Consider the following 13,883-nt stretch of genomic DNA (forward strand, 5'->3'; position numbering starts at 1 on the left):
AGCAAATCTTTAAAAATGGATAATCAGTCTCCTGACATTACTGTATTAGACCTCTGTGAGAAGTTTGTGATCTCTTTTCCAATTCTCTCATTAATTTTCTTGTTCTGTCTAGGTGGACTATAGTGTGTGTGTGTGTGTGTGTGTGTGTGTGTGTGGCAATCAGGGTTAGGTGACTTGCTCAGGGTCACACAAGATTTGAACTCAGGTCCTCAGTGCTCTATCCACTGCTGCCCCTCTACAGTATATTCTGATGAAACTATTCCATCTAGTTCCTGCCTCCATTGATCTTCACCATGCTGACTCCTTCTGGTTCCCAGATTTGTCAAAGATGAATGTATCTTAATGCATAAGCCCATTAGGCCCCCTCTTTCCTTCCCTTTACCTATCCTATTTCTTTTGGATAAAGTATTCCTTGTTAGTGCCATAGTTTATAATGAATCCCAAGTCTTAGTGAAACATCTGAAATTGAATTTGCCCTCTCAGATTAGAACCTTTGTTTCACATTGCTTGTTAACTATACTTTGTTCATTTGTATATAGATATCTGAAGCTATAGTTTTCATTATTGGTTCCTTTCTTGGAACTTATTTCTTACAGGTTTTGGATCATCCCTATTCCATTTTTTCTTCCTACATTATACTCTGTATAGCTCAGTTGGTCAATATAAATAGGCAGTTTTCTCAATTTCCCATCATTTTCAACTTAACAATCTTTTGATTACATTTGTAAGTTGTACATTTTTAAGTTATATGTGTTTACCAGCCTTTCTTGGATGTACTTCATTCCAAATACCATCATTTCTATATTTAAAGCTGTAGTCTAGAAATCCCAAGTCTTAATCTCAAACCACATCATCTTAACCAGTTGTGCACGTCCCAAATCTAACTTTTTCTTCTGAAATAGTTGCATCAGATCAGCTATAGCAATGAAAACACCACTTATGCCAAAATTCTTCATTTGTTTTGCCTAACACTTTAAAATCCTTAAAAATGTGTTTAGATTCCTTGAGAAATAATCATTTATGCCCTCATGAATCACCAGAAGTATGAGTGAATGAAAGAAAAAGCATTATTAGGCATTTACTATATACCAGGTACTAAGCGCAAAAGACACAAATATAAAAAGTAAGTCAGTCCCACAGATGACAACATGGCATGGGTCAGTGACTGGGTGGGACATGAAGGTGAAGTGTGGTATGTGTCTGTGTGGGTCTTCTACTCTGGAGTTGTTCACCTTCTTCACCTCATTAGTGTCTTCTCACTTTGTTAGCATTTTGACAGACATACCTTATTCCTTTTCATGTGTTTTAACAGTTAACTTCTTTTTCTTTCTCCTCTCCCCCCTGCCCAAGTGAAGTAACCTTCTTCTTAATCTAGAGTCTTAAGTTCTCTTCTCTGACCCTCAGAAATCACAAATTGTCCAAATCTTCATAAAATTATTTTCCTCTCCACCTGGCCTCTCCTAGGGTTTGGCAGTGCAGTGTGTCATTTGAACAGTTTTCTGAGTTAGCCTGACATTGATCAGTGTTTTTTGATTATAGGGCATAGCTTCACAGCCTCTTAAGAGTTGGACAAAACTAGCATGAATACCAAAAACATTAATTTCCTAAGCAAGAAATTTTGGTCAAGTCACTTTTAACATCTGTGAGCTTTACTTTCTTTTTCTTGAAAAGAGGGAATTGGTTTCTTTTGCTCTGAATTTTATGAAGCTTTGACTCTAAACAAGTATTTGTCAAGCCTCTTCTTGAACATTTTCAGTGATTCTTTAGTTCTTAAGAATTGATCTGGGTAGCCAGATGGTGCAGTGGATAGAGCTCCAGCCCTGGATTCAGGAAGACCTGAGTTCAAATCTGACCTCAGACACTTGACACTTACTAGCTGTGTGGCCCTGGGCAAGTTACTTCACCCCATTGCCTTATAAAAAAAGAGAAAAAAAAGAATTGAATTAACACTTATGTTAGGTCAACTATTTTGGCCCATATTTCCCCATCCTGTCTGCAAAGCTATGATTATTTTGTTAAATGCTTTGCTGAAATCAAAGAATATGCTATGTTTGGGGACTTCTGATACCTCAATTTTGTAAAAAATGTGAAAATAGGATGTTAAGTTAGTTTGTTGTGGCTCATTCTCATCATGACTTTATTTCCTAATTACTCATAAGCCTATTTCCATTCTATTCTATTCTAGAAATTTTGCTAGAATAAGAGAAGAAAAAGAAATTAAAGAAATAACTATAGGCAATGAGGAAATAAAACTGTTGTTTTTTGCAGATGATATGGTGGTATACTTACAGAATCAACTAAAAAAGTACTTGAAATAATTAACGACTTAAAGTTGCAGGATATAAAATAAACCCACATAAATCATTAGCATTTCTATAAATTAGCAACAAAGCCCAGTGGCAAGAGATAGAGAGAGAAATTCCACTTAAAATAACTGTAGACACTATAAGATACTTCAGAATCTACCTTCCAAGACAAACCTAGGGACTACATAAGCACAGTTACATAAAAACACTTTTCCCATAAATACAGTCAAATCTAAACAATTGGAAAAATATCAATTGTGAGTAAGGCCGAGCCAATGTAATAAAAATGACAGTTCTAATTAATTTACTTATTTAATGCCATACCAATCAAAGTACCAAAAAATTATTTTATAAAGCTAGAAAAGATAATAAAATGTATTTGAAAGAACAACAGGTCAAGAATATCAAGGGAATTAATGAAAAAAAGTACAAAGCAAGGTGGCCCAGCTGAACTGCATCACAAACTATATTATAGAATGGAAATCATCAAAACTATTTGGTACTGGCTAAGAAATAGAGTGGTGGATCACTAGAATCACTGGTTAATTATACAAGACACTAAGTAGTAAATGACCATAGTAATCTAGTGTTTGATAAACCCAAAGACCCTGTCTTCTGGGATAAGAACTCATTATTTGACAGAAATTGCTGGGAAAACTGGAAAACAGTATGGCAGAAACTAGGTATAGGCCAGCATCTTATACCATATACCAAGATAAGGTAACAGTGGATACTTTAGACATAAAGGGTGGTACCATAAACAAATCAGGAGAGCAAGCAGCAGTTTATGGAAAAGGGAAGGATTTCTGACCAAATGAGAGTTAGAAAGCATTACAAGATAGAAAATGGGTAATTTTGATTATATTAAATTAAAAAGGTTTTACACCAACAAAACCAAAGTAACCAAGATTAGAAAGCAAGCAGAAAGCTGCAAAACAGTTTTTTATAGCAAGTATCTCTGGTAAAGGTCTCATTTCTCAGATATATAGAATATAAGAACACAAAGTCATTCCCCAATTGATAAATGGCCAAAGGATATGAACAAGCAGTTTTTAGATGAAGAAATCAAAGCTGTCTCTAGTCATATGAAAAAATGCTCTAAATCACTATTGATTAGAGAAATGCAAATTACAACAACTCTGAGGTACCATCTCATACCTATCAGATTGGCAGATACAACAGAAAAGGAAAATTATAAATGTTGGAGTGAATGTGGGAAAATCGGGACACTAATGCACTGTTGGTAGAGTTGTAAACTGATAAACCATTCTGGAAAGCAATTTGGAACTGTGCCCAAAGGGCTATGAAACTGTGTATACCCTTTGATCAGCAATACCACTTCTAGGTCTATATCCCAAAGAGATCATAAAAAAGGGAAAAGGACCTACATGTACAAAAATATTGATAGCAGCTCTTTTGGTGGTGTCAGAGAATTGGAAATTGAGGGGATGCCCATCAGTTGTGGAATGGCTGAACAAACTATGGTATATGAATGTAATAAGAATGCTATTTTTCCTGTGAGAAATGATGAACAGGCAGATTTCAGAAAAAGCTGTAAAGACTTACAGGAACTGATGCAAAGTGAAACGAGCCAGGACCAAGAGAACTTTGTATACAGTAACAGCAACGTTATGTGATGATCAGCTATGATTGACATAGCTCTTCTCAGTAATACAATGATCCAGGATGATTCTAAAAGACTCATGATGGAAAATTCTATTCATCCACATCCAAAGAAAGAATTGGTGGGGTCTTAATGCAGATCGAAGCATACTATTTTCACTTCTTTTATTTTTTTGTGTGGTTTTTTCCTTTTCTATTTCTTCATGCACAATATGACTAATATGGAAATAAGTTTTATGTGATTGCACGTATATAACCTGTATCAAATTGCTTACCATTTTAGTGAAAGGGGAGGGGAGAAAGGGAGAAAGAACATTTAGAACTCAAAAGTTTTTTTTTCTTTTCATTTTTATTTTTCTTTTTAGTTTTCAACATTCGCTTCTATAAGATTTTGAGTTCTAAATTTTCTCCCCCTCCTTCCCCTCTCCCCAAGATGGTGTGTAATCTGATATAGGCTATACATATGCATTCATATTAAACATATTTTCACATTAGTCATATTGTAAAAAAGAATTAGAACCAATGGGAAGAAACATGAGAAAGAAGAAACAAAACAAACAAAAAAAGAGCAAATAGTATGCTTCCATCTGCATACAGACTCCATAGTTCTTTTTCTGAGCCTTTTTTTTTTTAGTTAGGCAATGGGGTTAAGTGACTTGCCCATGGTCACACAGCTAGTGAGTGTTATGTGTCTGAGGCTGGATTTGAGCTCAGGGCCTCCTGACTCCAGGGCCAGTGCTCTATCCACTGCGCCACCTAGCTGCCCCATTATAGTTCTTTTTCTGGATGTGGATAGCATTTTCCATCATGAATCTTTTGGGGTTGTCTTAGATCCTTGCATTGCTGAGAAGAGCTAAATCTATCAAGGTTAGTCATCACACAGTGTTGCTGTTACGGTATACAATATTCTCCTGGTTCTGCTCACTTCAGTCAGCATCAGTTCATGTAAGTTTTTCCAGGTTTTTCTGAAGTCTGTCTGCTCATCCTTTTTTTTTTTTTAATTAACTTATTTTTAGTTTTAAACAATCACTTCCATAACTTTTTTTGGGTTTTAAATTTTCTCCACCTTCCTCTTAGCCTCCCTCCCCAAGATGGCATGTAATCGCATATAAGCTCTACATATACATTCCTGTTAAGCATATTTTCACATTAGTCATGTTGAAAGGAAGAATTAGAACCAATAGGCGGAATCACAAGAAAGAAGAAACAAAACAAGAAAAAAAAGAGCAAATAGTATGCTTCCGTCTGCATCTGGATGTGGATAGCATTTTCCATCATGAGACTGTTTTTTAAAATTTATTTATTATTCACTTCCACAAGATTTTGTGTTCCAAATTTTCTCCCCATCTCTCTCTTTCCCCAACCCCAAGACAGAATGCATTCTGAATACGCCTTCCCCTGATCTGCCCTCCATTCTGTCACTCCCCATCCCTTCTCTTATCCCCATTCCGTTCTATTTTCCTATAGGGCAGGATAGATTTCTATACCCCATTGCCTGTATATCTTATTTCCCAGTCGCATGTAAAAACAATTTTTATCATTTGTTTTTAAAACTTTGGGTTCCAGAGTTCCTTCCTCCCTGCCCAGCCACCCTCATTGAGAAGGCAAGCAACTCAATACAAGTTATACATGTGTAGTCATGCAGAACACTTCCATAATAGCCATGTTGTGAAAAACTAACTATATTTTCCTTCATCCTATACCACCCCCCATTTATTCTATTATCTCCTTTGACTCTGTCCTTCCTCAAAAGTGTTTGCTTCTGATTACCCCCCCCCCAGTCTTCCCTTTCTTCTATCATCCACCCCTCTCTTATTCCCTTCCCCTCTGTAGGGTAAGATAGATTTCCATACCCAATTGAGTGTGTATGTTATTCCCTACTTACGCCAAATCTGATGAGAGTTAGATTTATTCATTCCCACTCACCTCCTCCCTCTTCCCCTCCATGGTAAAAGCTTTTTCTTCTTTCTTTTATGTGAGATAATTTACCCTATTCTACTTCTTCTTTTCTCCTCCCAGTACAACCATCTCTCACCCCTTAATTTTATTTTTTAGATATCATCCCTTCATAATCAACCTACCCTGTGCCCTCTCTCTCTATATTCCCTCCAACTGCCCTAATAATGAGAAAGGTCTCATGAGTTACAAATGTCATCTTTCCATGTAGGATGTAAACAGTTCAACTTTAATAAGTCCCTTATGATTTTTCTTTCTTGTTTACCTTTTTATGCTTCTCTTGAATTTGAAAGTCAGATTTTCTGTTCAGCTCTGGTCTTTTCATCAAGAATGCTTGAAAGTCCTCTATTTCACTGAATGTCCATTTTTTCCCCCTGAAGGATTATACTAAGTTTTGCTGAGTGATTGTTGGTTTTAATCCTATTTCCTTTGACCTCTGGAATGTCATATTCCAAGCCTTCTGGTCCCTTAATTTAGAAGCTGCTAAATCTTGTGTTATCCTGATTGTGTTTCTACAATACTTGAATTGTTTCTTTCTGGCTCCTTGCAGTGTTTTCTCCATGACCTGGGAACTCTGGAATTTGGCCATGATATCCCTAGGAGGTTTCCTTTGGGGATCTCTTTCAGGAAGTGATTGGTGGATTCTTTCAATTTCTATCTTACTCTTTAGGTCTAGAATATCAGGGCAGTTTTCCTTGATAATTTCTTGAAGATGATGTCTAGGCTCTTTTTGATCATAGCTTTCAGATAGTCCAATAATTTTTAAATTCTCTCTCCTGGATCTATTTTCCAGGTCAGTTGTTTTTCCATTGAGATATTTCACATTGTCTTCTATTTTTTCATTCTTTTGTTTTTGCTTTATGGTTTCTTGATATCTCATAAAGTCATTAGCTTCCATTTGTTCCATTCTAATTTTAAGGAATTATTTTCTTCAGTGAGCTTCTAGACTTCCTTTTTCATTTGGCCAATTCTGCTTTTGAAGGCATTCTTCTCCTAATTGGCTTTTTGGACCTCTTTTGCTATTTGGGTTAGGCTATTTTTTAAGGTGTTATTTTCTTCAGTATATATTTTTGGGTCTCCTTTAGCAAGCTGTTGACTTTTCATGATTTTCTTGCATCACTCTCATTTCTCTTCCCAGTTTTTCCTCTATTTATCTTACTTGCTTCTCAAAATCCTTTTTGAGCTCTTCCATGGCATGGAACAGATTCATATTTTTCATGGAGGCTTTGGATGTGTGAGCTCTGACTTTTTTGTCTTCTTCTGGTTGTATGTTTTGATCTTTTTCGTCACCAAAGTAAGATTCTGTGGTCTGACTTTTTTTTTTTTTGTGCTGTTTGCTCATGTTCCCAGCCAGTTACTTGCTTTTTATACTCTTTGTTAAGTTAGGGGTCTGCTTCCAGTGTGGAGAATGTACTGTCCCAAGCTTCAGAGATTTTGTGCAGCTGTTTTCAGAGATACTTCTAGGGACCTATAAATTTTCAGTTCTTCCAAGGTAGTATGATCAAAGGCGAGATGTCTACTCCTTTCCTGGCCTATGCTATGGTCTGTGAGTGACCATAAGCACTCTTCTCTGCCTTGGAACTTGAGGAGGATTTCCTCTTCACTGCTGCCACAAGCTCCACCGCTAGCACTCCTCCTTGCCCTGGGACCGCAACTCGGATCCAAGGGTGGGCAAAGTAAGAGAATCCTGCCTCAGCACCAACAAAAAATCCCTGCAATCCCCCTCTGATCAGCCACTCGATCCCCCCCTTCTGTCTGTGGGCCAAGAGTTCTGGAAGCAGCTGTCGTCCCGAGGCTATGCCAGTACTGAGGCCAGACCAAGCTCCTCTCTCACCAGGGTCTGACAGACCTTTCCTACTGACCTTCTAAGTTGTCTTTAGTGTTTGTGGGTTGAGAAGTCTAGAAACTGCCACAGCTCCCCTTGATTCAGTCCCCTGAGACCTGCTCTAGGTTCCCTGAGGCCTGGTCTTTGCTTTTGTGGCCCACGCTGAATTGCACTGCTCCCCCAGTCCAGCGCAACAGACCTTTCCAATCAACCATCCAGGTTGTCTTGGGCTGGGAATTTGTTTCTCTCTGTCTTTTTGTGGGTTCTGCTGCTTTAGAATTTATTTAGAGCCATTTTTAATAAGTATTTGGAGGGGTTCTCTGGCATCTGTTAATATTATACCAAGCAATGGGTCTATCTCTTCTTTATTCATATTTTTATCCCAAGCTTCAAAAACTCTTATACTTAGAGTTTTTACAAGCTTTAGCATATTCAACGTTTTAATTTTTTTAATATTGTACTTTACAGGCTCCTGGAGTTTAAAGGGTCTAAAATGCTGTATTTCAGATTCCATGGATAGAACTGAAATATTTTAGTTCAAGGTATAGTGAAGATAATAAACATGAAAAAATTGAATAAACATGAAGAAAATAGAGAACAGTTAGGGAAATGAAAATATATGGGTGAGGCATAAAAATTGAAAAACAATCATAAGAGAAGAAAAAGTAAAGGCCAATTCTAAGTGAAAGGAGTCATCTTCATTGTGCATTGATTAAAACATATGTAACAATTTTTTTTCAATGAGAGCTGTTTCATATACAAAATGTATGTGAAATGTGGAAACTATCCGGAGACTTCTATTAAAGGTAAAGGTGAAAGACAAAGCATAGGAAAGCAGTATTGCATAACCTGGCAGGATTGTGATGCAAAAATGTTTTAAGGCATTTAAAGTGAATGCTTAGCTATGGTGTCAGACCATATTCTCAACTTTTGAGTCCAGAACTTGGGGTTGTCCCTATGCGTATTGTCCATTCCAGACTCTACCAGATGGTCTCTTTTTAGGTCTACTAGAGTCTTATTTGAAGAATCTCTTGAATGATCAGATCCATTCGAAAGTCACATTAGAGATTTGTTTCTATTATTATTTGTTACATGGAATGTGGTCTAAGGCATAACTCCTTTCATGTTTGTTTTTAGAAATAGTTATCTGTCCTCCTGGGGAAATAGATTTGAGAGTGAGTAGTGTAGGTCTAGGCAGATTTCCTAAGCCCATTCTGTATTTTACGGGACCTGCCTCTTTAAGGTATTCTCAATTCTGATGTGGAATAGGAATATTCAGTGACTCAACTTTGTGACATTTGCTTTCTTAGAAATTCCAAGTAGTAGAGACCAAAGCTTTGGCTATAAAGTTTTAGAACAAGGAAGTAATTTAGAAATATAGAAGAAATTAGGTTGTCAGTGAAAGCCAGCATGATTATCTGCTAAGATGTTGTCTTCTATGTGTTACACATATAACAAAGTATGTAAGTATATAATATATAAGTATATGTATATATACTTATATATAATAAATATATAGCATATATAATAATTATATAGTATATGTAAGTATATAGTATATGTAGTATAAGTATATAATAAGACTAAGAAATAAGAGTATTAACAAATGTTAAAATATACATTTTTATGCTTTAAAACTTGTTATTAAAATACTGTATTTTTCCTCTTTGTCTTTCTACTTCTCCTACCCTCCTTTTTAAAGGTGGAGAAAATTCAGGTCATACCAGTCCCGCTCAGGAAGCCAGTTCAGATGAGAGAGTGATGGGTCACCAGGCTGAAGAAGACCTCACAGTTAAAGTGGAGAGGTTTGCCCTTTTAAAAATCTGTTTTAAAAAAAAAAAGTCCGTTTCATAAAAGGGATTTAAATTTTCAGTTATTTACTGTTTGTTCTGGAGAATTTGTAGAAAGAACAAAAATGATCAGTAGAAATGTTGAGTTGAAATTTTTGATTATTTAGTTGGCTAACTTGTATATTTTCAAATATTTCATGTTCATGTTAGAACATTTGTAATTTCTTCATGAAAAACTTTTTTGTCTCTTTTAAAGTATTTATTGAAAACTTTTGTTTTTATATTACCTTCATTTCTATACAGAAATGTCATCCCTTTTAACACAGAATTTTAAAAAAAAGAAGAAAAAAAGCAATTTAGGAAAACTAGTCAACATATCAAATGAGTCTGACTAAGTATTGTATACTTATAGTCCCACCACCTCTGAGAAGAAGAAAAGGAGGTAGATTTTCTTTTATCTCTTCAGGGTCAAGCCTGGTCATTATAGTTACAGAGCATTTAGGTGTTTTTTTTTCTTTTTTCTTTTCCATTTACATTGTTTGAATCATTATGTATATTGTCTTCTTGTTCTTTACTTTATTCTGTATCTGCTCATATAAGTCTTTCTTAAATTACTCACGTTTATTTTCTTATAACAGTATATTTTATTACATTTACATCCCATAATGGACATCTAACCCTCCCTTTTTTTTCAGTTCTTTGCTACCACCACTATGAATATTTTGATGTATATGGGTCTTTAGTATATTAACCTAGCAGTGAGAGCTCTTGAGTCAAAGATTGTGGATATTTTGGCCATGTTTCTTATCATAATCATGAAGCCTCATTGACTAATTTTACCTCTGTCTAGTCATACCAGGCATTTGAACAACTATGTGTAGTTGGAGTTGGTTGGACATATATTTCCATACCTTCTGCCTATATTTTCACCTTAATTTTTCTACTCTTTAGGGTTATAAACAAACACCAGATGCATAGGAATTTCTATTAATTGTGTAACTATGGACAGAGCCTGGTATTCTACATACCATGAGTGCTCAGTAAATGTTATTTCTTGAGTGATATGATTTACTTTTCAGACAAATGTCCAGCATTTTGATTTTTCCAATTACACATTCTCCATTTTCTGTTACTATAATAGTGCTTCTTAAGTGGACATAGGAAGAATTTCCATCATGCTCGTTAGACTTAATTATTCTCAGTTGAAATCCAGTCAACATCAATAGTTAGGAATACTTTGATTAATTGTAACTTTTTTATGCCATGTAGATCTTAGAAAAGCTCTGGGAGAAAGCTCATCACAAAAAAAGAGTCTCAACTCCATCTCTCAGAATTCTGCAACCAAAAGAAAAAGAACTATTTTTTAAGTGGGGTTATAAAGCAGAGGCAGCTTAAAAAGAGGGACTTCTTCAGCTTTTAATAAAAGTTGGCCCCTGATCCTGAATCAGATTCTTAATATTAACTTCAATAATCTGTTATAGGTAAAAGTAGAAAGATTATTCCATTTTAATCCCTTCAATATGAAACCTCAGGTTTTTATCATTACACATTTTGGTTTGAGAATACCCACTTCCCAAATTGTGTTTCAAAAGTTTGTGTGCAGATTGGTTGTTTGTGAAAATCCTATGAACAGTAATTAGTTTCTGAGACTAGCCTGAAAAATGTTCTTTAGTTCATCATGCACCCAAAGTGTAGACTGAATAAAGAACACACCTTCTCCTGTCCCTATTTTACTGTATCCCTGGCAGGGAAATTGTTAACTATTCACCTACTGAAGAATAGACTTTTTCCCTAGCTCCAGGACACTGTCAATGGATGTTGTAGTGGGGCAAGAGTTCCTGCATAGTTGACATTTAACAGTAGGTATTGCAGAATTTCAGGCTGGGAAACAAGACTAGTAGCTTTTTAGTAAAAATCTAGGCTAGAGTAAGTAGTAAAAAGTAGGGATTGAATCCTACTATTATTATTATTTTTTTGTTTTTGTTTTTGTTTTTTTTGGTGAGGCAGTCAGGTTTACGTCACTTGTCCAGGGTCACACAGCTAGTCCTATTATCATTATTATTATTGATAAAACCCTAAGGAAATGTTTTCGTCCTACGTTAGGTACCAACTTCTATTGAAGGCTGAAAAAATTCCTCTTTTTAGGCAGTCTTACCCTTTTTGCTTTATAGCCCCACTTGATATAAATGAATATGCCTTAGAACAGCTTTTTTCTTTAGATTGTAGAATGCTCAGAAATGGAGTTGACTCCTTTTTTTGTGATTCTTATGTTTTCTTTTCTTAGATTTTAGGATACTGATCAACCTGCTTTTTCCTTTCTAATGTCACCATATGTTGCTTCTAACCAGGGTTTCAACACTGGTACATTGTGTGAAAGAATAGAGTATCTTGTTTTCTATGCTAATGTCTTATCCCTAAAGAAAATGCACTGTCCTCCCTTCCTTGCAGGGCATTTTACTGTTAGAAATAGTGGAGAGATGTATGGAGAGAAAAGCCTCTCCTTCTTTTCCCCACTCCTCAAAAAAAAAAAAACAAAAAAAAACTCGCGAAGGCTTGTTACTAATCTTTAGATACTTGAAGGATTCAAGTAAAATGCTTACCAGGATCTGGACTGTAGCTGGAAGAAGAGAAAAGACTTTGTCAGGGCTTTGGGCAGAAAAAGAAAGTTCTTTTGGCCACTAAATAACCTTGTTAACTTAGGAATCTCTTCAAATGTAAGACAATTATTTAAGTCAGGGGCTACCGCCTTAAAAGTGTCAGATGGAAATATATAGTTAAGAGAATGTTAGGACGGGTGGGTCTATAATTGTTGAAATTCTTTCCTTAAATTAAAAAAAATTACTGGATATTTTGAGAAGAGGGTGTGCTGAGGTTTGGGGGCATATGTTGTTAAAGCTATGAGAAGAATTCAAAGGTATGTGGGTTGGGTTTGTATATGAGAGAATAGATTATTCCCTAAAATTGTACTCAAACTCCTTATAATTCAGTAAATTTTTGTTCTGGAAGGGATTTTTTCCACTGTCAAGGTAGCTTTTGACTAATATAAGGCAGATGATTATTTGTTTAACTTCTTATAAGAGCTTTGGTTTTTTTCGGAAATTCATTTAGTTCGATTAAAATATTTCGCTAAAATAGTTAGGTTTTCACTAATCTTAATGTATGAGTTGTGGAAATGGATGTTAGTCTTTACACATATAAGAATTTGACTAGGGAAATTATCTTTGAAAATAAAATACTATGAGATATACAGGAGATTGTTTGGGGTACAAAACTACCCCTTGTGTATCTATAAAATTTTCCAGATATCTAACGATATTTTAGAAGAAATAAACATAGAAATAAAGAAAACCTGAAAACTTAGTTATGGCTGCTTCTAGGATTACAATGCGATGCTTGATAATATGTGACACAGAATCATTTCTCTGCTTAGAGTATAATTTTGTTTGAGAAGAATCAGGTGGTTTGTTGGGTATAAGGACCATTTTGATGTTTTTGTGGTCAGTATTTTTGCTTTGAATGATCTACATTTGTGATCTCGTTTATTTGATATTTTGGGAGAATTCGTTAATTTATTCAAATGTTAAACTTGTATGTACATATTGTAGGTTGCAGATGGAATGAATCTTGAGAAGCTCAGTTATTTAAACAAATAACAAAGCCACATCATAATTCAGGAAAAAAACAGTCCCACACATCTAGAGTTAGTAGAATTCCTGGAAGCATGTCTTGGAACTTGATACTCATCCCCCTTTTTGGGCACTTTCCAAAGTGGTCTTTGTTGACCAGTAGTTTTCAAGAGGTTTTAATTAGAAAACTGTATATGCCTTATGAATGAATGCGGGCTAAAATGACTCCCTAGAATCCAAGCGTTTTGTTTTGCTAGTAGTTAGTGTCCTTAATATATAGCTTTGATGTTGTCAAGTTTTTAAGAATTAGCGTAAGTTTTGAGTTCCAGATTCCCTCTCTGCGCCTTGAGAAGGCAAGTATTTGATATCTGTTCTATGCATGAAGTCCTGTAAAACACATTTCCACATTTGCCATGTTGCGAAAGAGAACATAGACCCAAAAAAACCCCAGAAAAATAAAGTAAAAATAAGTATCTTTCAATCTGCATTCGGTTTCCATCACTTCTTTTTCTGGAAGCGTGAAGCATTTTCTTTTACAAGGCCTTCAGAATTGTCTTGGATCATTTCATTGCTGAGAATAGCGAAGTCATTCACAAGTTGTACAGTCCTGCAATTACTGTGTACTTTTGGCTCTACTTAGTTAACTTTGTATCAATCATATAAGTCTTCCTAGGTTTTTCTGAAATCATCCTGCTATTTCTTATATATATTCCTTACAGTACAATAGTATTCATTCACAATTATTTACTACAGATTG

The 13,883-nt window shown here is 35.4% G+C and overlaps 1 protein-coding gene across 4 annotated transcripts in view; it reads left to right on the plus strand.

Moving 5' to 3' along the window:
* Window positions 1–13,883, plus strand: part of UBXN4 (UBX domain protein 4) — a 41,578-nt gene that overhangs the window by 10,613 nt on the left and 17,082 nt on the right. For all 4 annotated transcript variants that reach the window (XM_021009454.2, XM_021009455.2, XM_078146831.1 and 1 more), the window contains exon 6: window positions 9,413–9,515. In XM_021009454.2, the coding sequence (XP_020865113.1) occupies window positions 9,413–9,515 (103 nt within the window). The remainder of the gene's footprint in view (window positions 1–9,412; window positions 9,516–13,883) is intronic.

The sequence above is a fragment of the Phascolarctos cinereus genome, unplaced genomic scaffold, assembly GCF_003287225.1.
Source record: "Phascolarctos cinereus isolate Bilbo 61053 unplaced genomic scaffold, phaCin_HiC Scaffold_726;HRSCAF=1367, whole genome shotgun sequence".
NCBI classification, from domain to species: domain Eukaryota; kingdom Metazoa; phylum Chordata; class Mammalia; order Diprotodontia; family Phascolarctidae; genus Phascolarctos; species Phascolarctos cinereus.